This window comes from Sphaeramia orbicularis, chromosome 6, assembly GCF_902148855.1.
Source record: "Sphaeramia orbicularis chromosome 6, fSphaOr1.1, whole genome shotgun sequence".
In the NCBI taxonomy this organism is placed as follows: domain Eukaryota; kingdom Metazoa; phylum Chordata; class Actinopteri; order Kurtiformes; family Apogonidae; genus Sphaeramia; species Sphaeramia orbicularis.
In genome coordinates, this window is record NC_043962.1 from 40,102,750 (window position 1) to 40,127,117 (window position 24,368).

General features: G+C 38.3%; 1 protein-coding gene across 1 annotated transcript; it reads left to right on the forward strand.

The window, feature by feature from the left end:
• Window positions 1-4,057: 4,057 nt before the first annotated feature.
• Window positions 4,058-17,230, forward strand: gtse1 (G-2 and S-phase expressed 1). Its single transcript, XM_030135695.1, has 12 exons — window positions 4,058-4,095; window positions 4,329-4,381; window positions 4,468-4,525; window positions 5,485-6,148; window positions 7,560-7,712; window positions 8,422-8,557; window positions 8,712-9,101; window positions 11,195-11,264; window positions 11,455-11,652; window positions 13,370-13,592; window positions 14,785-14,895; window positions 16,879-17,230. The coding sequence occupies exons 2-12, from the start codon at window positions 4,360-4,362 to the stop codon at window positions 16,963-16,965; spliced, it is 2,112 nt and encodes a 703-aa protein (XP_029991555.1). The 5' UTR covers window positions 4,058-4,095; window positions 4,329-4,359; the 3' UTR covers window positions 16,966-17,230.
• The last annotated feature ends 7,138 nt before the right edge of the window (window positions 17,231-24,368 follow it).

The window sequence follows — 24,368 nt, forward strand, 5'->3', positions numbered from 1 at the left end:
GCCATGTGCCAGTCACATAGAAAACAGTAAATTTGTCAAAATATACTACGTACTGACTGTGATGTGAAATTCACGTGTTTCATTGCTAGCGAACAAATGTCTTAATGTAGTTATGTTTTCATCTGGTTTTGTGTGTTTGTCTGTTTGATTGTTAGCAAGATAACTCAAAAAGTTATGGAAGGATTTTGATGAAATTTTCAGGAAATGTTGATACTTGCACAAGGAACAAATGATTACATTTTGGTGGTGATCGGGGGGGGCTGATCTACCCTGGCAGAGGTCTGTGCTCTCCAAGTGCTTTTCTAGTTGCCTCCGCCAGGGGGTATTGTGATTGCTTTGTGTGTTTGCGTGCGTGCGTGTTTGTTAGCAAGATAACTCAAAAAGTTACGGATGAATTTTCATGAGATTTTCAGGAAATATTGATACTTGCACAGGGAAGAAATGATTAAATTTTGGTGGTGATCAGGGGTGTGTGTGTGTGTGTGTGTGTGTGTGTGTGTGTGTGTGTGTGTTTGTGGTGGGGGGGGGCACGGGGGCCCACTGATCTGCCTTGGTGGAGGTGTGCGCTCTCCGAGTGCTTTTCTTGTTTATATTGCAATAAATATCATTGCAGCAGTTTTTATTTAAAAAAACAGGTTTAACCCATAAAGACCCAGCACTACTTTAGTGTCACTTTTCAAGTACATTTTTCTCTCTATTTAACCTTTCAAAAGTGATTTATCACAATTTATTATATTATTCTCCATATTTTGCATTTTTTTAGTCAAAATCAGGTATTTTCATTATTTAATTTGCTAATCATGTAATTGTTAATGAAAGCTCTATTAAAGTTGTCAAAAACAGAGAAAACTGAAGGAAATGTACTTTTTCAGTAAATATAACATTAACTGAACATAAACCAAGTGTGTCCATCCACTGTCATTGATCCAACTCCATGGGTTTTACTGGTGAATCAATGTTGTAGAAGATGACGGTGTTTCCATGTTTACTACAGAGCCTCTGAATGTCCAAATGGGTCATATCTGATGACCATGAAAAGATGACCAATTGCATTTTACACCAATTATTTATGTGTACTAATAAGATTAATGGATCAACAGGTATTAAACAGTTTAGATCAGTGGATGCTTTTGGACGACAGTGAATGTTTGGGTCTTCATGGGTTAAGACTTTGGTTTATCCTTTACTCAATGTTTTTGTGTGTGTGTGTGTGTGTGTGTGTGTGTGTGTGTGTGTGTGTGTGTGTGTAGTGTTCTACCTCCAGATTTATAAAATATTTGTCACGTTCTGACCTTAAATAACCATTTCATATTTTAAATCACATGTAACTGTCTGTTTTATCCAACTTGCACTCAGGAAGAAAAATCAGTCTTTAGCCTTGGAAATACTGATTTGATGTTTATTGAGATACTTATTGACATTGAATGAACATTTTTGCCACGATATTTCACATAAATAGCAATGTCAAGTCCTACTAGCTGTAGGTGGGATGTGCCCCAATATTTTTGTCTAAATAGAGCATCTGTCATCATGTGCAGAGAAGGGACATTGAATATATTGGTAGAAGGATGATGATGATGGAGCTACCAGGCAGGAGGTAAAGAGGAAGTCCAAGTGCCCCATTTTGGGAAAAAAAAAGGGCAAAAAACAAGAAGGGTCCACAGGCTGGAGGGTGGCCCCTGTGACTGAAACCAGCGAAGAGGATAAAGATGGAGTTTGAAGCACTGAGGGTGAAGGTAAAGAATTTCAGCTACACATCCAGTTCATGTAGTCAGAAGTTCAGGGCTGTTTATCTCCGGATCCCCCCTCCTATCCACACACCAGCTTCAGGTCTAGGCTGATCCCTGGTCAGTTTCCCACACAGTATGAGCCTAGACCAGAAAGATTCACAGATAATGATCACAAGAAAAATTTTCTCAGTACACTTGCAGATGGCAAAAGTTAGTCTGGATTTTTCACTTAAAACCACCAATCACACTCGTACATATGGGAGGACTCTGTTGACTGTTCAGTGAAAAATGCCATTCTTGCTAAATATGACATTAACCCTGAGACCTACAGGCAGTGATTTAACTCCCTGGAGATAAAACCACATGAGAACCCCCAAGGAGCTGTCAGGGAAGTGAATCCCACTGAAAGGTAAAGCCATGTCCCCTGAGCAGTTGCAGTCCTAGCTTGAATTACGCCCTAGGCGAGAACCCCCTCGACCCCCCTCTACCTCCTCAGATACACAGGCCTCTGGAATGAGCTGGACACTTCAGGGACAGACACCATCTGTGTCCTCAGAGACAGTGTCTCCACTAATGTCTGATACTGAGGATCAAGACTGGTTTGCTCCTGCTTCTCCCCAGCAGGAGGATCCTTCAGGTCGGTTTTTGCAAGTGTGTGTGTGTGTGTGTGTGTGTGTGTGATTGTTTAAAAGAAAAAAATAGTTAGAAATTGACTGCTATATTTATGCTTCTGTTGGAAATTGTTTATAAAATGGTTCATTCATTTATCAAGTTCAGGAATGGCAAATTGGAAACATGGGAGCCCTTTACTTACATCACATTACAGTAGGCTCTTGTCAAGGTATTGTCCATTTAATTTAAAATTATATAATTTTTTTCCACACAGACCCTGCCAGTTTTTTTGTATTTTTAGATGTCCTTGTGGACATATAATAAAACATCACAGTTTGCTAAACTATGATGTGTGTTTTGTTTTTTTTTTTGTTTTTTTTTTGTTTTTTTTGTTTTGTTTTTTTTTGGGGGGGGGGGGGGGGGGCTCCAGGGGGTTCTCGCCTAGGGTGTCATTTAAGCTAGGACCGCCACTGCCCTGACATACTGCAGATCCATTAACATCAGGGTTACAGGTGTGCCAACCTTCAGGAGGGGTCCGACTGAAGGTCTGAACCAGTTGAGGTTTGCCTTCTGAGCATGACCCCAGTTCAGGACAAAGGCCCCTGGACTGGCAGACATCTTTGTAGTTGCCTGGAAGAAGGAACAACCACAGAGTCAAACCACATGGAGAACAAATCAGTCCAACAGTGCCATCTGGGGGCAGGTACCAGTGTAGCTAAGCCTCCTATTCTGTTTAGTCAATACCTTACAGTTGCATTGCTTTTTATTGACATTGACATTACATAGCATGTCAACTGTTTATTTAATTGGGGTTGTAAATGTGCATATGTTTTTGGGTTTTTTTTAGTCATAACAAACTTTTTTATTATTAATTATAAAATGGATGTATACATTGTTATATGTAATGCATTTTGAGTTAATCTGTTGTCCAACAAGACACTATCAGGACAAGAATCACAGATAGTTTAAGTCTTCCACAACCCTGGTTTCACTACACATGGCACCACCTTGTGGATTAACAGATCAATTGCAATAAATAGAAAAACCTGACTCCAAATTGGCATGAGCAGTGTTTATAGAAATAGGCCCACTCAAATCCTTTACTTTACTACTAAATGATCTACTCAAGATAATATTAAGAGATTAAAATGATCTCACAGCAGTAAAATACCCATAGAGAACCAGAGCAGTAATTATTTAAAAACTGAATAAATAAGTAAATGATGCGATAAAATAAATTAAAATAAAAATTGAAAATTAAAAAATCAAAACATGTGGTTTCAGTTGTATGATAAATAGGCAGGTGTTTTTTTTTTTTTTTTTTTTTTAATAAATTACGTATCCACAAACACAGAAAATTAAATAAATAAAATGTATGTATTGTATTTTCTGTCATTATTTATTTTCATATTTAATTATTCCTCAATTTACCTATATTTCTACATTTATTTATATTTTTGTTAGCTTATTATTCTATGTTTATTAAATCCTTTTTTTACAATGGCAGCTTTGATTCTGACATCCACATTAATACAGACGCACCCCATACCAGACGGTGGCAGTAAATGCATTCGAGAGACGATCGCCAACCGCCATTAAAGTCAAAAGAAGAGAAAGAAGAAACTCCGTCAGCCAATGGTTGAGCACGTTTCAGTCATGTGACAAACAGCCCAGCAGATTTGAATTGTCTGAGTGTTTTTCTGTCGCGGGTCAGTCAGAAAGAAGATTTTGTGATATTTTGGAAGAATTAGAGGTTTGTGATTTTATTTAAAGTTAAAGTGTGACACTTTATGAGTCCGTGAGCGGCTAAAAGACTCAGACTTTGTGTTTAAAGTCTTGAATTAAATCTCATGCGTTTCAGCTGTGAAGTTAGCAGGCTAATGTTAACCTGAAGGTTGAATATATGTGTAATTGTTATGTCCTCTCTATTGTCACCACAAATTCATGTTATTCTTACGGTTTAATGAGCTGAATTATCCGCTGCAGGTCTGATCTGGATCAGAGGAGAAGCAGCAGGATGGACAGTGGAGCTAACAGCGGTTAGTGCGACTCCCATTTAAACACACTGTTAATATTATCAACAGGTATGAAGAAGATGATGATAATCTTTTGTTTCTTTGAACAGACGTGTTCTTTCTGTCTGATGAGAAATTTGACTTCGACGTCTCTCTGTCACCGGCCAGGTAACAAACACCTGACAGCTGTGTTACACACTGAAACCCTCGACACACAGACACAAACCTGCTGCAACACATCAGCATTTAAAGATGTAATAAATAGTCAATATAACACTAGTTAATTCAGAGACATGAGTTACTGACGGTTTCTTGGTCTCAAGGATCCTTCCTCAATATTCATTTCATAGACCAGAGTCCTTCCTTCTGCTCTGTTCACTCATCGCCCTCAAAACACACTGACACACATGACCGTAGCATTTAATAGAAAACTAAGAAATACATGTACTATTTATGTTTTTTACTATATGACTTATTATTGGTAAGATCAGGAGATTTATGCAAATTAATCTTTAAAGGATCCTTCCTTTAGATTGACTAATAACCACTGTGAGATGTTTATAGTGACTCAGCTGCTGAAGGGTGTACACTTCATTCACAATGTAATAAAACCTATAATAATAAACTTTTCTGGAGGCATATACCAGGTGAGTTAATAATTGCCAGCTCCTAAACTCTTGCTAGCAGATATGATTGAGTCAGTGCAGGAACTAAAACAGCTCACTGTCAGAATAAGAACATTTGTATTATTAGTTACAATATACTGTATCATGTTATATATAGACTGGTAATAGTTGTAGGCCAGCATCACCAGTTAGACTCTCTTCTTTATTTACTATTTGGAAAGTTACAAACTGGAGGAATTTTCTGTGTGAAAGAAAATGTACTTGAAAAACCTGATCCTTAAGCTTTTAATATTAAGATCATTGAACCAAGGATTAATTGTATCTGCATCAGGGCAATGTCAAAATTCTCTTTTTAATTAATACAGCAGATTTCATTAAATATAAAATGAACTAAATGAATTGTGTTTGTCCTGTACTCATGTCACATTTTGAAACTGAGCTCAAAGTTGTCTGTGTCCTTCCCCTCAGCTGTGATGTTGCTGATGGTGTTCATCTCTGCAGTTCTACAGGTGATGATGACCACGAGGACGAGGTGTTCCTGGGCCCGGTTGGTCATAAGGAGAGGTGCATTTCCAGAAGCATAGTTTCACGGATTGAAAGCAGTGGCGTTGGTACAAGTTGGAGTCCACTATCTGGGGATCAGCTGGATGCCATTTGTCAAGAAGCTCGCCAATTGGCTGATCAGTTCCAGAGCACTGAGCCCAGCCAGACTCAGAATGACAATATAACTGCTGAATCAAAGGCCAATACAGAGACTGACACGAATGAGTTTGTTCAGGACGCTGAAGCAAAACTGTGCATGCTCAGTAAGCCTAGCAGCACACTTAGCCCCATCAAACGAGAGACTTTCTGTGTCCAGGACAGCCCACTAAAGGAGCTACCACCTGCTGTTCAGCGCCGCCTGCTCAGGGGACGCAGCTCCACTGCTGGAGGAGGATTGTCCACCCTCCCCACCCAGCACACTACTGCACCTACACACACTGCAGCCTCAAATCGCTGCTCAGGCACAGTTGGCAGGGGTAAGGCTCAGCCCAGGACATCGCTGCGAGGGAAAGCTGGGCTCGGTGTCGGTGTGGTACTGCCAAGCCGACCTGCTGCCCCAACCAATTCGTCTTCAACCACCAAAAGCCAGCCAGAGAAATCCAGACTCCAGCCACCAAGCAAAGTGAGAGGTTTTTCTTAATATCTGGTCTATAAAACATAAAAAGTTATAATACCATAGCTGAAATGTGAGCTATTATAAACACCATGATTTATAATTTTATGTCACGGTAACAGTTATACATCATGTTTCAGTAACTGTTCTGAATTGAGTTAGGAAATGGCTTAAAATAACTATAGAGTAATTTACAATGTAATTAGTTTCTTTTATTTGGTGCTTCCACACAAGCATCAACAAAGCATCTCATTAGAAAACACTTGAGTTAAAACACAAGACAAAATTATGGAAACTAATGGATCATCATTAGTTAGGCCATTGTCCAATTTCCCAAAGTATTGCTGTAAAGAGTGATTCACAGAACAAAAACTATTAATATGAAACTATGAACATGAATTACCTTGGTCTCTGGCTGGACCACTCACTTTCTATCAAGCTCCACATCAATAATGTACAGGCCAAAGTTAAGACCAGACTGGGGTTCCTTTACAATAACAAGGCTTCAGTCACACACTCTGAAAAACGTACCCTGATGAAGATGACCATACTCCTTATGTTTGATTATAATGTCATTTATAAAATGGCTCCCGAGTGTGCCCTTAACTGCCTGGATGCTCGCCACCACTCAGCCACCCGTTTTGCTACTGGTACACCTTTTTCCACCCATCATTGTGATCGGTATAAACTGATAGGCTGACCCTCCCTCCACACCAGGTGACTTCATCATTGGCTTCGATTTATCTACAAGACTCTTCTAAGGAAAACACCTCAGTACCTCTCCAACCTTTTGCACCTTTCCCACAGTAACTACCACCTGAGGTCCCACGATTTCATTACTCTATCGCCTCCAAAAGCCCGCACTGTCTTCGGTCAGAATTCTTTTCGTTTTGCATCAGCAAATGATTGGAACTCCCTTCAAAACTCCCTTAGACTTTCAGCTCTCCCATCACTCCGTACATTTAAAAAGAAACTACAATAGTCCCTAGTTGACTGTTGCATGTGTTGACTCTCCCCATACACTCTAGTAGTTATTTATGTTGTTTTTAACTTCATAGTCTCTTCACTATTGGTTGTGAGTCTTGGATTCATCTGTACTGTTTCCTTTTATCCATTTTTCTTTTGTTCTGTTTTGTTTTGTCACTGTTTTTGTCTGTTTGGGCCTCTTGCCAGGTCGTCATTGTAAATGAGAAGCTGTTCTCAATTGATTTTACCTGGTAAAATAAAGTAATGATAATAATAGTAATAAATCATTACACAATGGATATAACACAGCACTAATTGAGGTACAAATAGACCCATATTTTGTTCCTTATCTTCCTGTTCTACTGCTGTTAAGTGTCGTCGCTGTCTATGAAATCATAGTTTCCAAGTTAATTCAGTCAACAGAAACCAGCCATTGAAACTGTTCATATTTCAGGTGTCTGGGAGTCGGAGGCCGAGCCCAGGCTCCAGCAGGACAGGATCATATGAGGATCTACTCTCTGATTCAGCCAGCGTGGCTTTGGACGTCAGCGACTCGTCCCTTAACTCAAGCCTGCAGCGCAAACGCTCATTGGCTCCACCCACCAAGGTATCATCTGTTTGCTGTCTATAGATATGTTTCTATATATATTTAAAGTACATTTTGCATTGGAAAATGTTAAAATTGCCAAAATTAAAAAAAAAAAATTGTGAACTTAAAAACATTTCAAAAGATTCCGTTTTTTGCTTGCCTGAGTTGGTTTTTGCCTTTTCTGTCACAGTTAATACGCCTAGATGAAATGGAAGCACCCTGTCCACATTAATTTTGATTTGATTCTGATAAACTGTAAATCATGTTCTGGTTGTGATGAGGAGGCTAAATTATTCCGCTCTGCCATCCATGAAAAAAGACCTCACATCACATTTATTAGAGCCGTATGTAGCCTACAGCCTACAACTCACATTTAACTCTTCCTGATACTGAAGAACTCACGAAGATAAAAGAGTTTCGTGGAATCCTGCACATTTTCACCCTCAGTGGTGACCATCTTGGCTACATGGCAGTTTCACAGAGATGCAATGTAATATCTTTAATGTTTGTTTTATGGTAAAAATTTAATTGAAATCAGGTAAGTAAATTAAACTGGCTGATAACTGAGATGAAAGTTAGCGATTCTGAGCTGCCCGATTACAGTTTAAGAATCAATAATGCACTATGCGAACACATTGTGTACACAGTGTGCTACATGGAGGTGTCATAAATCAGAGAATAGTGTCTGATCAGATGAAATTGATGATGTTTATTTTGTTTTAACCAGATTGTTGTGAAGACCCGGTCTGCTATGAAGGCTCCCACCCCTGAGAGCAGGAGGGTGACAAACAGGAGGAACACGTCTTCATCCTCATCATCAGTGTCCAGCTTCAACTCCAGCCTATCCCAGTCTCCTGCTAAAAGTAAACTCCAGATACCTGCTACCAGACTGGATAAACACAGACTGTTTCTACATTAAACTGACTCAACTTCAAAATACTTTTTTGGTGTGAAAACAACTAACACTATATAAAAGTCTTAACCGTTTCTCATCTTTCTTTTTTTGTTTCATCTCAGGGAAACTCAATTCTTCTCTGGACCGGAGTTTGACTACCTGCATTAGTCCCTTGCCCACTAGTGTCAGCAAGCCAGCCAATCAGAGCAGACCTCGCCGCTCCATGGTCAGCAGGCCTCCAGATCCCCCATCCTCTGCCACTGGCCGGCAATCTCTGTCCATTCATAACCGAAAGCTGTCAGAACCAGGATTTCCTAAAACAGCCAGGGCCACACCCCTGAAGCGAACAGAGGCGTCGCCCATCTACGCCACGTCCGCCAAGAGAGCTGTGGAGAGGACGGCTTCCATCCCTGCCCTCCCAGCTTCAGGATCCACCTTATCCCAACTGCAGCGTGGACTGAAGACTAAACCTCAGACGCTACCTGCTCCAACACCCAGCGGAGGAGTCAGAGGTGATCAGTTAATATGAATACTTGTCAGGATAAATAGATGATCAGGATTATTCCATTGAAGTTTTAAGGCTGATTAAAACTTGGTCAATTGTGTTTTTTTAATTATTCTTTACTGTCAGAGAAACAGCAGAACAGTACAGCATGCCGCCTGTCTTCTGCATCATCTTTGTAGTTTAAGCTGTTTATATATATATATATATATATATATATATATATATATATATATATATATATATATATATATATAAAAACTCCAGTGAGGAAAATATAGAGTATAAATAAAATGATTACAAAAAGGAATGATAGCAATGATAATAAAAAGTTTAAAAAGATAAAGTGCAAATAAGATAAAGTCCCTCCTACTCAATCTCAATCTTATTAAATCAAATTATTTTAATCCTCCCCGATCTATTACGTTATGTTTTCAAAACACCATAACAAAAAACTAAGTCACCTAGAGTGTTACTGTCAACTTCGCTTGAAATTAATGGACCATGTTCATAGACGATGTAAAACCAGAGTAGTTTTAATTTCGTAGTATAGAATATTCAGCTCTATCTTTATTATATGTTCATATTTGTAATTTGTGTGTACTTCTTCAATTTCCAAAGCAATTCATTGAGCATGTTTGTGGTTTTATTGTAATTAGATTTGATTATTTTTGATGATGTCTTTGGTCCAATATGTTACTAAAGTAAGTTAAAATGGAAAAAGTATTTATCAGATCATGTAGTCGAAAAAAACATGCCAAACACGGGTGTAGTAAAACTTTTTATAAAGGCAAAAATCAGAAGTATTCAAAAACAGCTGAAATATGATCAGACCCCAAAGGGTTAAAAGTGCTCTCTGGTACAGTGTTATTACTGTAAAGCTATGAAATTATGTCAAATTCAACAATTCATCAGGATTACTCAGGAGATAATAGTCATATTGTTAAAGTATAAAATGTAAGGTTGCCACTTGTTAATTCAGCAACTATTGCTTCCTTTTTAATGTATTTTAGAGGCATTGAAATTACATTCATCAAGCAACTGTTTTATTTGTATTAAGGATAGTTTTTGATTAAGATCATGGAAAGTATCATTTCCTTTTTATTGCTCACTCTCACAGACATTTATTGAACAGCTCCTGTGGTGACTGATCCATTCACAACTAAGTCTTAACAGGTTTTTAAAAATCCAAATGTCAAGGCCTGAATTGTTATTAAAATAACTGTCTAACATTAATGAGTCTTAAAATGCTATGGCTACATATGCCACGAGAACAAAGAAATTGGTTCTTCTTGAGTTGGCAAAAACAAGAATCAAGTTCGTTCTGGCCAGGACACTGAATACTGTATGAGAAAGTAAAGTGCCTCTTGGGAGGTCCTCCACTTTCCTGCATTAACCACACCCACTTTAAATACCTGACCAGTCATGCAATAGTTCTCGCACACCGCGTGAGTAGAAAGGTCGGCTTGGATGGTGGAGAACAAGCTATGAGAACTCCAAAACCAGGGTTATAAGAAAAAAATGACAATTTTTTTCTCTGGGAGCAAGAAGAAAATTGTCTGTACTTGTGGAGTATGCAGCTTAAATAGGAACTGGCTTCTTATGATTCTCTGAACGTTTTTTCTGACATTGCAATTTAGAATGATCTGTTATCACAGCAGCGTTCTTTGGTTTGCAGCAGTGGCTGCACTGGGCAAGTGACAACATGGAACAGTGTGAACCCAGTGAGTCAACCAAGAGTTTGAGGCTCTGTATTTTCTGCAGCAAGTGGGCGTCAGTGCAGTGAAATCCCAAATGCAGAGTGAGAGGCTGTTTCTCACAACTGTTGGTTAATCCTATCTTCTCAGTGACATTAAAACAGCTTAAGACTAATTTTTCTTGTTCGGAACCATAACAGTTTTCTTTTGGCTCCCACAGACCCCTGGAAGAGGAACAGTTCCCCATAGTTACAGGAACATTAATGTTGATAAAATGATGTGCTGGGAATTGAAAACAGACTGAAATATTTTCACGGTTCTGTTTTCCCTCACTGTAGCCCACGTTGACACATAGAAAACTCCCATCTAAATGTCCCCAGTCTGACGGATTCTCTTGCTCTCCCAGGTGTTTCGTCTCCAGATGTGTCAAAAATGTTGAAGCCGAAGAGACTGGTGTCAACAAAGAGCGTGGACAGGTGATGAGACGCTGAGAAACATTTAAAGTGTTCAAACAAATGAAATGAAGTAAAAGGTTCAATATTTGCCTCTGAGATGTTGTGAAATACTTGTGTGAATTTACATAAAATGGAAATATGAGCCTCAAATTAGTCATGTTACTTTCCTCCACTGCATGTTTGTGATATTTCCGTTGCTTCCTCTCCATAGTCTTCCTCAGAAGCCCTGCATCAGTGCTCTGACGCCCTCTACTGGTACCAGGACTCTGCAGGTGAAAGCTCGACGTCCGTCTGCCCTCCCCACTCCACTGAGAAGTAGGTTGTCAGCTCTCCCTGTGGCCACACCCACCAGCCAGCTCCAGCCCACCCATCCACTGCCCGCCTCCCACAGCAGCCCCACCCCCTGCAGGTGAGACTCTTTGAACCGTGGTCATATGGAACTGGATCACACATCACCTCTGCCATATTGGAACAGTCAAGACTGGCCTGTAAATGGATAGAAGAAAAGTTTTTTTCTGCATTAAGTGCTAATATTGACCAGTCAACCATTTTTTTTTATTCAGGTACATTTTATGTTAATTCCACCAACATAAGTTTTTAACCTCCAGTTCTCACATTTAAAACAAGAGCAATGACAAGTGAATGTATGTTTGAGGCGACTTGTACATTCATTCCACCCACTATTTCCTTATTCTTTTATTATAGTAAGTTTCTTTTTTCATATTCTAGGTTGTGGTTTTCTTCATCATAACCTTCCAGTTGTAACTCTTGTTCATTGTGTTTAAAGTGTGTCTTCTCCAGTTAGACTGTGAAATGTCCAATTATCAGGATTTCTTACTCTTGGCTTCGCTGAGTGATGTTTTCTCAGCCTGGATGAAGCTTTGTAAAAAGCAGGTAGTCAGGATGCATGTACTCACCAGGTCCTCGATCTGATGGTCACTGATGCTGCCCCCAGACTAGAGGATAATAAGGATGTTTCCGTTTCCCGACCTTTTGTCTTTTTCTGGTAATATAAGGGGTTTTCAGATTTAGTCTTGACTCTGCCGAACTGCTCTCATACTGATCAGAGCTGCCACCGTAATTAATATTTAGCTGTGAGATCCGGATGATTGCCCATTTTCCACCAACATTCCAATTAACTTTTATTACCATGAATTTATTTACCCGGGTTAAAGCATCCCTCGTAATCTGTGTGGCTTGTGTTTCCACCTCAAAGTTCCTGGAAATGTATTCAAATCAGGCTCTGTCTTTTGAAGTTGCTGACTTGAAGTCCTTGTGAATTTCTTTTAAGCGTATTTGCCCAACAGGCTGTTTATCATATTTGGATGATCGGACCGATGATTGCAGTGCACTTGTAAGAGCAAACTGAGTGTGCTCAAAAGAGCCTGTTCTTCAACTGGACGTTGTCGTCTGTCTGATCCTCATAGCTTCTCTTCTTTTGCTCCAGTATCCAAATGACCAAAACACAAATTTAGTAGTTTTTAGAAATGCAATAAACACGTTTGCAGGCATGCACTGGCTTAAAAATTGTGGGTGATCGTATGTGTGGAACACTACAATTGTGTTCCACCAATCGGTGTTCTTCAGCACACAGCCCCACCCCTCAAGACTTCCAGGGAATCTGAAAAGTTCTACCCCCCTACCAGGAATTTTTTTTTTTTTTCCCAAGGAAAGTTTGGTGTTGAGGGAAAGTTTTTTTTTTTACTACGGTAATGCCAGTGGAAACATGCCAAGGTTTTTCTAAATTCCTCTTGTGGAAAAGGGGCTAATCTTAATGCTGCACTGGCATTGTAGCCCTTGAGGGTAACAAGGCTAATGTTAGGTAGCGTACGACTTTTGACCAATATTAAAACCAGCAAATCTCACCTCCACCCCTCATATGTTGACTGTATTCACCTGCTCTTTCCTCGTTCAGACTTTGTCCATTGTAAACCTTGTAGTGTTTGCTAGTTTGGCATTAGAGAGGTTGTTATTGGTAAAGGTTTCGGGTGATACAACCCAATGTCCAAACTCTAGTGGTGTCTTTGTCCTACATTTCTGAATTCTACTCATGTGATTGAGGCTTGTATCTAGCTGTCATGCTGATGTCTGATACTGTTAGGGATTTTTTATTGTGTGTTTTTTAGCATGTCCCCTCCTGTTACTGAAGAGGCCGAGTCTGTTGAAGTCACAGTCATTCAACCCTTCAGTCTGGAGGAGGAGGAGCCTATAGCCGCCCCACCCACAACCTCCTCACCACCCAACCAGACAGAGAACACAGCACCTGAAGCATTGAGTCAGAGCCAGTCAGAGATGAGAACACAAACCGAACTGGAGGCAAAGGTGGAGAATAACACCAAGACACAAGAGGTCAGATATCAAACACATTCATTTCAGTGGATTCTATGGTTTCAGTTCCTGGATTTTCAGTTGTCCTGTTTCTTTTGGGGAGTGTTGTCAAATGCAGACTCAGGTGTGGTGGAAGGTAGAAGACAATTCACAGAATGTTTTACAAACTGTATTATAGAACATGTCTATTAGGGATGGAACAGTACAGGTTATCCACAAGATTCAAGATTCACTTTATTGTCATTCAAACACAATACCAACACTGATACAGTGCAGAATGAAATTACGTTTCATTGACTTTTCAACTTTTTGCATAGACACAAGAAATATAAGAACACCTTAGCAGCCAAAAATATGTAGGAACAGCTTACAACAGCTTACATCCACGGTCCGGTGCGTATTGCGGTTCTTGAGTCACGGTTTGCAGTTCGGTACAGTTCGGATGCATAGGTTGGCTATAGCCTGGCTGTGTGCCGAAATGTAACTGGGAGCTGATGGAGAGCCTTAAGGTTCATTTATGCTCGCTTTACGTACGGAAATAGGTATGTCTGTTTCTAATGTTGTCATGCGTTACTGCCTTCATACTTCTGCATCATGTACATTGGAATGAGCATTTCTCAATCAATCCACCAGAGGGCACTGTGCTTAATTACCATACTGGCCAAATACCACGAAGAAGAATAAAGTTTTTTGAGAAGAAGAAGCCGCGTTCGGCTCCAACCAATGACTGGAGAAATTTGTAAGTCAGTCGTCTTGCAAAGCTCTAATATAAACGGGAGTTGTCCAGAAATGTCATTTGAAAATGACAAATGAGCCATACCACGGTACATGCTCGTACCGAACTGTACGACGTATACTGTAGCACCCCTAATGTCTATGGGTGTGAGGAATGAAGGCGTTATTTCCAATGTGTAATTTTAGGACGTTTTGGAGCAACTTATTTAAAAAAATTTAAAAAAAAAAAGGGGAGGGGGGCATAATTATGTTTTTATGTGTAAGAAAAGTGGTTTTGTGTTTATTCTAGAGGGATCTCTTCATATTCAGAGGGAGCGCAGAATGGATTTCCTGTTCTTTTGTCTGTTTTGGAATTGGGACAGTTCCACCCATTAAATATCTGTTCATTGCTTCATGGACAAAATAATCAGTTCAGCCTCAGCTGAACCTCTCAGCGTCAGTCTGATGGTCTACATGTCCTCTCTGGTTTTTGTTTCAGATTCTCCTCCTGGACCTTCCAGCTCCAGCTCTGCAGCCTCAAGAAAAACTGCTCATTGATCTGACCAATACCCCCGATCTGATCCGCACCAGTAAGACCTGCTCCACAGAGGTAACTGCCCAACCCCCTGCCATTGTATCTACCTATTACATTTCACAGTTAACCCTTCCAACTAGGGATGCAAATGATTGATTAATTTATTTATTATTAGTTGGTTGAGCTTGTCAACCGATTAACGATTAATTGATAAGCAGTGATTTTCCTGTGAATCTGAATTTCTATTTCAATAGGGTCGATACGAATAAAAGCTAAATATTGTTTATATTCTTCATGAAAAAAGTATGTCATGTTCCTTAATGACTGATTTATTGTACCATTAGGGATACACTACAGGCAATGACATTTATGTAGTATAATAAAATTAATTCTGCAGAGAAATTAAATAAATTAAATTGATCTGAAGAGGGGCAGTTTAGAGGGAATGGGCACTTCTGACTTCGCATCACTACCTGACATGATGGAGTGAGATTTCAGTATGGAGGAGGTTCATGTGGGGGACGGATCTCAAGGAGTGAGGAGATGCCGTGCCCACCCCCACCCCATCTGGACCAATTCTAACCCCCACATATGTGCACATATTTGGGCCTCCTCCTGCTGGCAGGGATGTACCGCTCCCACAAATAGGCAACCTGCAGCATGTGGGACAAACAGACAGGCCACTCTGTGTTTCGCTCTAATCCCTGTATTTTCTTGTTGCATATCAAGAAAAGAGAATGAGAAATAAAAAACTTTGCTGTTTTCAACCCAAAGGCAACAGTTAAAGGTGGCCTAAGACTTTTGCACAGAACTGTATGTATCGCTGTAAACCTCTAATTGTATCAATGTGGAATTTCTTTGCTTTTTGTCTCATTTGTAAATTCAGAGGCTCCATAATTTATTCAAACAGATATGTTTGACTTTGCTTTAATTTAGTTGATAATATTCTTTTCAGACACGTGTGCATGGTCAGTTAATTAAATATAAATAAATCCCCTGAGAAACACCCATGACATTATTAAAATAAAGGGCCTTAACTTCCTTTGTAGGGTTTAGATGAATAGAAAATATAATCTGGAATCTGAAAACAGTGATTACCTCTGCCAGGAGGTCTTGTGATCACTTTGCTTTGTGTGTTTGTTTGTTTGTTAGCAACTTTACGGGAAAACTATTAGATCCATCTTTATCAACTTTTACCCACAGATGGGCCTAGGCCCTGGGATGAACCCATTAAATTTTGGGCCAAGTAGGCCAAAGTTCAAGGTCACAGCAAGGTCACAAAATCTCAAATTTTCCTTTCTCTCATTGAGCAATTTTTGAAAATTCATTAAAAAATTCAAAACGACTGCGATTGGCCTCCAATTTGATCCACCCGTAGCTTATAACAATATCTTGTATCTGGCACAAAATTGTCCACATCCACTGTGGAATGTGGACTCTGTGGACATTTCAATTTATCAGTGTTAAATTGCACACCGTTTGGGGTGCTTGGCAGAGGTTTGCTTTCTCTGAACACTTGTTTTTCTATAGTTTTTCACCATAAGAATATAATTTTCATTTTTAATTTCAGTAAAATAAGACGAAGAAAATGTAAAATCTGGACTTAAGAGGAACCAGATGAATCTTTGGGTTGTTCTAAATTAAAGGCAATGAATGCTGAATGATTAAAAAATTAGAGAAAAACAGAATAAATACGGGAGAGGCAGAGGTCTGAAACAGTGCTCTGGACCTCTGAGGGTTAAAATATACGAAGTAATGCAGTTATTATAGTAGTGCAATAATGAAAATATTATCAAGTTAATGCAAGTGTAAGTGCATTAATTTGATTGGTAGACAAGAGGAGGTACAAGTATGAAAAAAGAGCACCAGTAAAATGTCAGAGTTTGGGGGCGTGCTGCAAATAACTAGACCTGCCCATACAATTTAATATGCCACTATGTTTTCTGTCCCAGTATAGCATGTTAAATGCAATCTACCAGGAATTCCTAGGATGTCCCACTACATCAGGTCACATTTTGCTTTTCTGGCTAATTACCTCTGTTTTTTTTTTTTGCTCAGTTGATCGATCTGAGCTCTCCTCTCATCAAATGGAGTCCAGAAAACAAGAAGAACAACGATGCTCCACTCATCAACCTGTCATTCTGATCCACGTCCTTGGAAGAACAGAACCAAGAACTACTGTACAACTGGACATAGACCAGAAACTGTATCATCTCTGCAGTAATTTAGACTCTAATCAACTTGAATATTGAGTGGAATGAAGCTGAGTTTGTTTTTGTTTGTTTGTTTTGTTTTGGGTTTTTTTGTGCTGATTTTATTTTATAAGTGACTGAGTAAATGTTGTTTGTGTCTGTGTGGATGAGCTGCAGAGAAACATGAGTACCTAATAAAGTTTAAATCAGCTAAAACAAACATGGAAAATAAAAGTTTATCGAGTTTAGAAATAATAACTCTGATGTTGTCAGCTGTCTCAGCAGGTTTATCAGGTGATCTGAGAATTCTTCTCAACTTTGATTTTAAAGCTGTGTATGACGTCCGTCACCAGTTTTTTTTTTTATCAAATCTGTAAAATCCAAGTCATAGCCTAAGTATCATGAATCTTTGAGTCTTTCCGGGATTCCGCACCTGAATCTCTTCCCTCATGGCGAACATCTTTGAAATGTACTCTGCTATAAACAATCCATTTGTTTACAAATAGAGCCAGTAGGTCACTGGGGCATTTTCAGAAATTTGTCACGACATGCATTGTGGGAAGCCGCAGTGGCAACAATCATGGAATCGGTTTCATTGCGTCTTGTTACTGCGTCTGCGTGGAGCTCCGCTTTCCACAAAGCACGTCGTGACAAATTTTGAAAATGCCAGAGTGACCTACCGGCTCCGTTTGTAAATAAATGGATGTTTATGGTGGAGTACACTTTGAAATTGTTCATCGTGAGGGAAGAGATTCAGGTGAGTAATCGAGGAAAGACTTACGGATTCATGATCCTGAGGCTATGACTGGGGTTTTACAGATTTGATGAAAAATTGGTGATGAAAGTCCTACGCAGCTTTAATCAAGTCTTCTACTTGTAAAGCTGCTCAATGTTTGTTCTGAAATGTTATAATAAAAATATTTTATTCCAATTAACTGTCACAGGATCTGTCTCATTCCCATGAATCATTCAATTGTAGGGTGCATGTACACGTCTCGAAAGTCTTAAAAAGTATGGAATTTTGAAACGCTGTTTTCCAGACCTTGAAAAGTCTGGAATTTTGAGTGAAAGACTTAATAAAGTATGGAAAAAAAGTTTTTCTCATCATCAAATTTTAGAGTATCTCAAAAGCACATAATTTTGTAAGATAAATACATGAGGAATCTGAAACAATGACTAACCTGTGTAATGTAGACTATGTGAAGACTGCAGTTGTAACAATATTGAAATTGACTGTAAGAAGTACAGCCGATGATGCCAGCTGTATCCTACCATGACTTGGTTGTGGTCATATAGTTAATGAACAGCAGCAGAAAAAATAAACTGGATCAGATTATTTTTAGCAGTGTCAAGTAAATGCAAAGGCCATGATATGTCATTACAGCAGTTTGTACACAGACCTGTATATGGTAATGTTATAATGAATTGGTTAAATTTGTTACTTTACTATAGATCTAGCGTGTCTGCAATTTGTGTGTCACATTGAGCAAGCTCTTCTTTCCCAGCCTTGTACTGTCAGTTAATGCATTGGTTCTTAATGGTTCTGCATAGACACCAACAGGAGAGAGGAAGTTCACTTGGAGGCCTAGATGATCACTACCTTCGATATTGGGCTTCAACAGTGAAGGACTTTTGTCATTAATTTTCTTTTATTAATTACCTCAATACTTAAATGTAAATACATTCAAAAACACAGATCAGACGTAACCTAAATCTAAAATGGAATACATTTGTCTGGGTGGCAAAGTGCAGGTTGTATGGAGGCCAAAAGCATTTATTTGCTTCAAATAAAGTACTGTGAAAAATATCCTTTTGTGCTCAGTTCTTCATTTTGACCTGGTTTACAGCAATAAAAAAAAAAAAAAAAACTATATTGCATTCTTTATAGTGTACATTTTGATTGCTTTTTCTACAGTGATGCAAAATGTAGAACAATTTAAATACATTCTGGGACAGTATTTTTTTTTCAGTATTAGTGTGATTCTTATTATGATTCTTGTTATTATATTATTATTAACAACAATTATTGTTTGTAATAGTAATTATATTATTTATTATTGTTGTTTTTATTGTTGGGCTGTTTCATAATTGACCTGTACCATACTGCATACATACCAATAATGAACTGTTTGCATGACTTTAAGCTGAAAATATGTACTAGGAGTTAAACTCGATCCTTTCTTTTTGCCTTTCTGGTGTACTTTTGGTTCACCCAACACTAAATTAATATTTAATGTAATATTCAATTTTTATCAGTGCCTTTAGTTGAACTAATGGAGATTGCTCTAAATTAAACCTAGCATAGTTTGTAAATTTGATTTAAATGTGTCCTGCCATAAAACCTTACCTTAAGCATTTGACTTTACAGTGAGTAGATATGGTAGAGTTTTAGGTCACAACAGATTGAATGAATTCCCCAAATCATACTATTAGTTTTCTGATGAGAATGGAATCAGTATTAAAATTTTGCTGTACTTTACATATTTGCTGTGGTTATGGTGACACACATAAAGAGAAATTGGGTTCTATTAGTGTAAAAGCCTCATTACCCACAAGGCATCACAGCAGAACCAATCTAAACACAGTGCCTCTTTCACTTGGTCAGAGCTATGTGTGTGTGTGTGTGTGTGTGTGTGTGTGTGTGTGTGTGTGTGTGTGTGTGTGTGTGCATTTATATTTATATTTATTTATACACACACACACACACACACACACACACACACACACACACACACACACACAGAATGCTTTTCATATCATTAAGTTATAAAAACACACACACACAATTACATTATAACAATACAAATTAAATTATATGATGAAATATTTCATATTATGAAGTAAGGTTTTATAATTAAGATATGACTTTTATGACTTCATTGATCCCACTGTGGGGAAATTCCAGTGTTTACAGCAGCAAAAATACAGGAAACAAAGTGCAGAAGACAGGCAGAATATTTACAGTAAAAACAGCAAAAATATAAGAGTGTCTTCTATTTCAATAACTTTTTCTGTACAGATATATTTTCACATTTACAGTATATTTATGTGATGTTCTGTTGTTAAAAGTAAGCAAAGGGGGCCCTCTGGTGGTCGTAGTGAGTTGCATTTGCGTGTGTTTTGTACTTTCGGTGTTGCCGTAGTCAGTGCGGACGTGGGAAGGAAACAGCAAACACTGGCCAGAAAGAACGTTTGTCTGTGAGTATTTGATGTTCAGTTGTTGTGATAATGAGCAGTAGAACTTGTCTCTGATGTGAACTTTTATTATTAGATTAAAGGACGTTATAAATCTTAAGTTTATCTGTAAATGCTAATCGTTGGCATGTCTATGGGTTTTCCCATTTGTGTTAGCATCGAGCTAGCGGTCTTTTCTTATTCATTCGGGTGTATAATCCTATGTTTATGTGCTGGATAAATGAATGTAACTGAGACATGTTTTGTATGTATGTTACAGTTTTACAGTAAAATATCAAGTAAAAGCTTTGGAGAGAAGTTTCGGTGTCCGGCTTTTCTTGGGAGGCCTGTTGTCTATCTGCCATGCTGGTCGCTGTACACACAAGCAGGGGCAGAATAATTTACATAATGTGAAAAGTATCACATTAACAAGATAAATAGTAGTCTACACAATCTGGCCAATAAAAAGTTCCCACCTTGATTTAACTAAGAAAATCCTTCAGATCCTAAAGACTGCAGTGATTAATTTGTATAAAGTATACAAACTGGACTGTGTTTCAGTGAATAGCTCCTCATTTCCTAAACAACCATCAGTTTGATAGAAACCATAAAAACTGGACAGTGCCAGAATTCATCAGGCTCAAATTGTGAAACAGAGCTTCAGAGAGAATGACGCATCATTTTCACAGATGGATCGGCTTCCACAGAGTCCAAATTTTAACCCCACTGAGAATCTTTGAGATGTAATGGAGAAGACTTTTCGTAATCCAACTCTCCACATCATCAAAATAAGGCCTGGGGCGAAAATGAATATGACTCAAGGGGAAAAAAATGATAATTTTGAATTTGATGGCAGATACTTGTCTCCAGAAGGTTGGGACAGGGCCATGTTTATTACTGTGTAGCATCTGCTGTACTTTTAACAACTGTCTGTAAACGTCTGGGAACTAAGGAGTCCAGATGACAGAGTTTTGGGACAGGAATGTTGTCTCATTTTTGTCTGCAATGGGATTTTAGCTGCTCAACAGTCCCAAGTCTTCTTTGTTGTATTTTTCATGTCCTGATGTGCCAGATGTTGTGAAAGGCATGGGCTCTATGATGCTATGCTGTTTTATTTGATGCAGTATTTGCTTTAGTCTTACTGAAGAGGGCCATGTCATCCTAAATCCAGTAAATACCCCTCAGGCATTGATGATACCTTTCCAGATATGTAAACTATTCATTACATAGGCACTAATACACCCCCTATACTATCTGTGCTATCTTTAAGTTAATCATTTAAGATAGGGGTGTCCAATCCTGGTCCTTGAGGGCCGCTATCCTTCATGTTCTAGATGTTTCCCTCTTCCACCACAACTGGAAGCCATTCCATTGTTATCAGGCTTCTGCAGAGCATGTTGATGATCTGATCATTAATTGAACCAGGTGTGTTTAAAGAGGGAAATATGAATGAATGAATGAATGAATGAATGTTTATTTCAGTTAAATACAAAATACAAAACATATACATATTAAAAAAAACAAAACAACACACATACATATTGAAAAAACAAACAAACATAAAATTAACACATTTTGTAACTGAAAAAGGAAGAAGCTGAAGCCGGAGGCTTATTTCTGCTTCTGCTATTCACATCCTTAATTCAAGTCCACACCCGTAGCTGCAGCAGGTAAATACTTAAACACAAATTATACTACATTCAGTGTTATAAATCATTTTGTAATCATATTACTTTCATAGCCCTTCATAATTTGACAAATTAAATTCTTTTTGAACCTCAACAGTGAGCTACACAATTTCACTTCATCTTTCAATTCATTCCATAGCTTGACACCAATAACTGAAACACTGTGATATTTAACGTTTGTTCTTACTTTACATTTTTCAAACACAAACATCCCTCTTAAATTATAATGTCCTTCTCTTAACTTAAAAATTTTCTGAATACAAAAGGAAGGTTTTACTTTTAACGCGAAACATAAATTCCATTGTTTTTAAATATACAATATCAAAAAATTTTAGTAAACCAGATTCTACAAAAAGTGGATTACTTGACTGGAGATAACCAGCTTTGTTTATGACTCTAATAGCTTTTTTTTGGAGTTTAATTATCGGGTCTAAATTTGTTTTATACACATTGCCCCATATTTCCACACAGTATGACATATATGGCATTACAAGTGAACATATCTACAACATGCAGGATACCGGCCCTCCAGGACCAGAGTTTGACACCTGTGTTTTCGATGTTTCCCTCTTCTACCACACCTGGAGGTCACTATCAGGCTTCTGCAGAGCCTGATGATAGGCTTATCATTTGAATCAGGTGTGTTGGAAGAGGGATACATCTAAAACATGCAGGATGGTGGCCCTCGAGGACCGGATCTGGACACCCTTGATTTAAGACAGGGGTCTCAGACTCATTTTCTTTCAGGGGCCACATTCAGTCCGATTTTATCTCAAGTGGGCCAGACCAGTAAAATAATAGCATAATAACCTATAAATAATGACAACTCCAGATTTTCGTCTGTGTTTTAGTGCAAAAAAAACCCATTAAATTATGAAAATACTTACTTTTATAAACTATGCAAACAAAAAAGATGTGAATAACCTGAAAAAACTGAAATTTCTTAAGAAAAATAAATGCAATTTTAACAATATTACGCCTCAACTTATCATTTCTACATGTGCATTATGGATCAGATCTACAAAGACACTAAAAACTGAGTAACAGGCAGAAAATAGTTAAAGTTGTGCTTAATTTTCTTTAGACATTTCAGGTTGTTCACATTTATTCAGGTTATTCGCATTTTATTGTTAAAGGATAGTTTGTAAATTTAAATATTTTCATAATTTAATGTTATTTTTTGCACTAAAACAAAGACAAAAATTTGAAGTTGTCATTATTTATAGACATAGTGTAATATTATTTTTTTCACACCAAACCGAGAAGAAAATATGGAGTCATTATTTCTTGCAGGTTATTATTATTTTACTTGAGATCATATTGAACCTGAACTAAAATGAGTTCAACAGCCTTGACTGCGGAATTTTGCTCTTCACAAACTCATCCCATGGGCTGCATTGGAACCTTTGATGGGCCGCATTGGGCCCCCGGGCCGCATGTTTAAGACCCCTGATTTAAGATGTTTAACTCTTCATTTTACACCCTGTGCTGTCACCTACTGGTCACAGCTAATTTCTGCAGTCAAGCTTCTCTTCAGTACAGTCAGACACAACAGGAAAACCCTCTCCCTGGGAAACTTTGTGTCTGTAATTAGTATGTCGGTCGTTTCTACGGACTACTTGTGTGCTTTCACTTCTACATGTGGATGGAAATGCTTTTGTCCATTTTTTTTGTCCAGTACTGGTGCAGTTTTACAAAAACAAATGGAAGTCTTCAGTAAAATATAGTCAAGTCTTATGTGTTTATTGGAGGATTTCCAAATGTTAACCGTCTATCTTGCTTTGCACAAGTGAAGATGTTACAGATGCAGAACATCATCAGAGACCCAGGCTTTGGAGCTGAGCACTGATAACCAGCTGGATGGCCTTTCCTTCTCTTCAGACCGGAGGAAACAGCATCCATGGTTTACTCAAAAAATTTAAGATTTGGGTTTATCTGACCAAAAAACAGGTTTCCTCTTTGTGTTAGGTCATTTTACATGACCTTTGAACCAGAGAAGATCACAGTGTTTCTGGATCATGTTCACATGTTCTCATGTTGCATCATAGAGTTTTGACCTGCATTTGTAGATAACACAAACTGTGACAGACTGAGAAACTTGTTTTTTTCACCTAGTTTGACCTTTTGTCGTTGAAGCTGAAAATGTTCCTCCAAACCCACTTTCTTTAGGGACACTTCCTTTCAGCCTTTGTTGTTCCCATCTGAATGTTTTGGAGATGCACTGCTGCCATCAGTTCAAAATTAACAAATTTGTACTTTGTCATTGTAATTGTATTCTCACGTTAAATATTTGTGTAAGACTTTGAATAATAGATGGGTCTAAGAGATTTGAAGATGTCTGCATTCTGTTTTTATTTACATTGTACTCAAATGTCCCAACTTTTTGGGAATTTGGGATATATTTCTTATATTTTCATTTTATAGGCACATTGTCAATTTAATCACTTTTAAAAAGTATCCCAGCTTCCTTTTCTAGGTAGTTTTAAACTCAGCT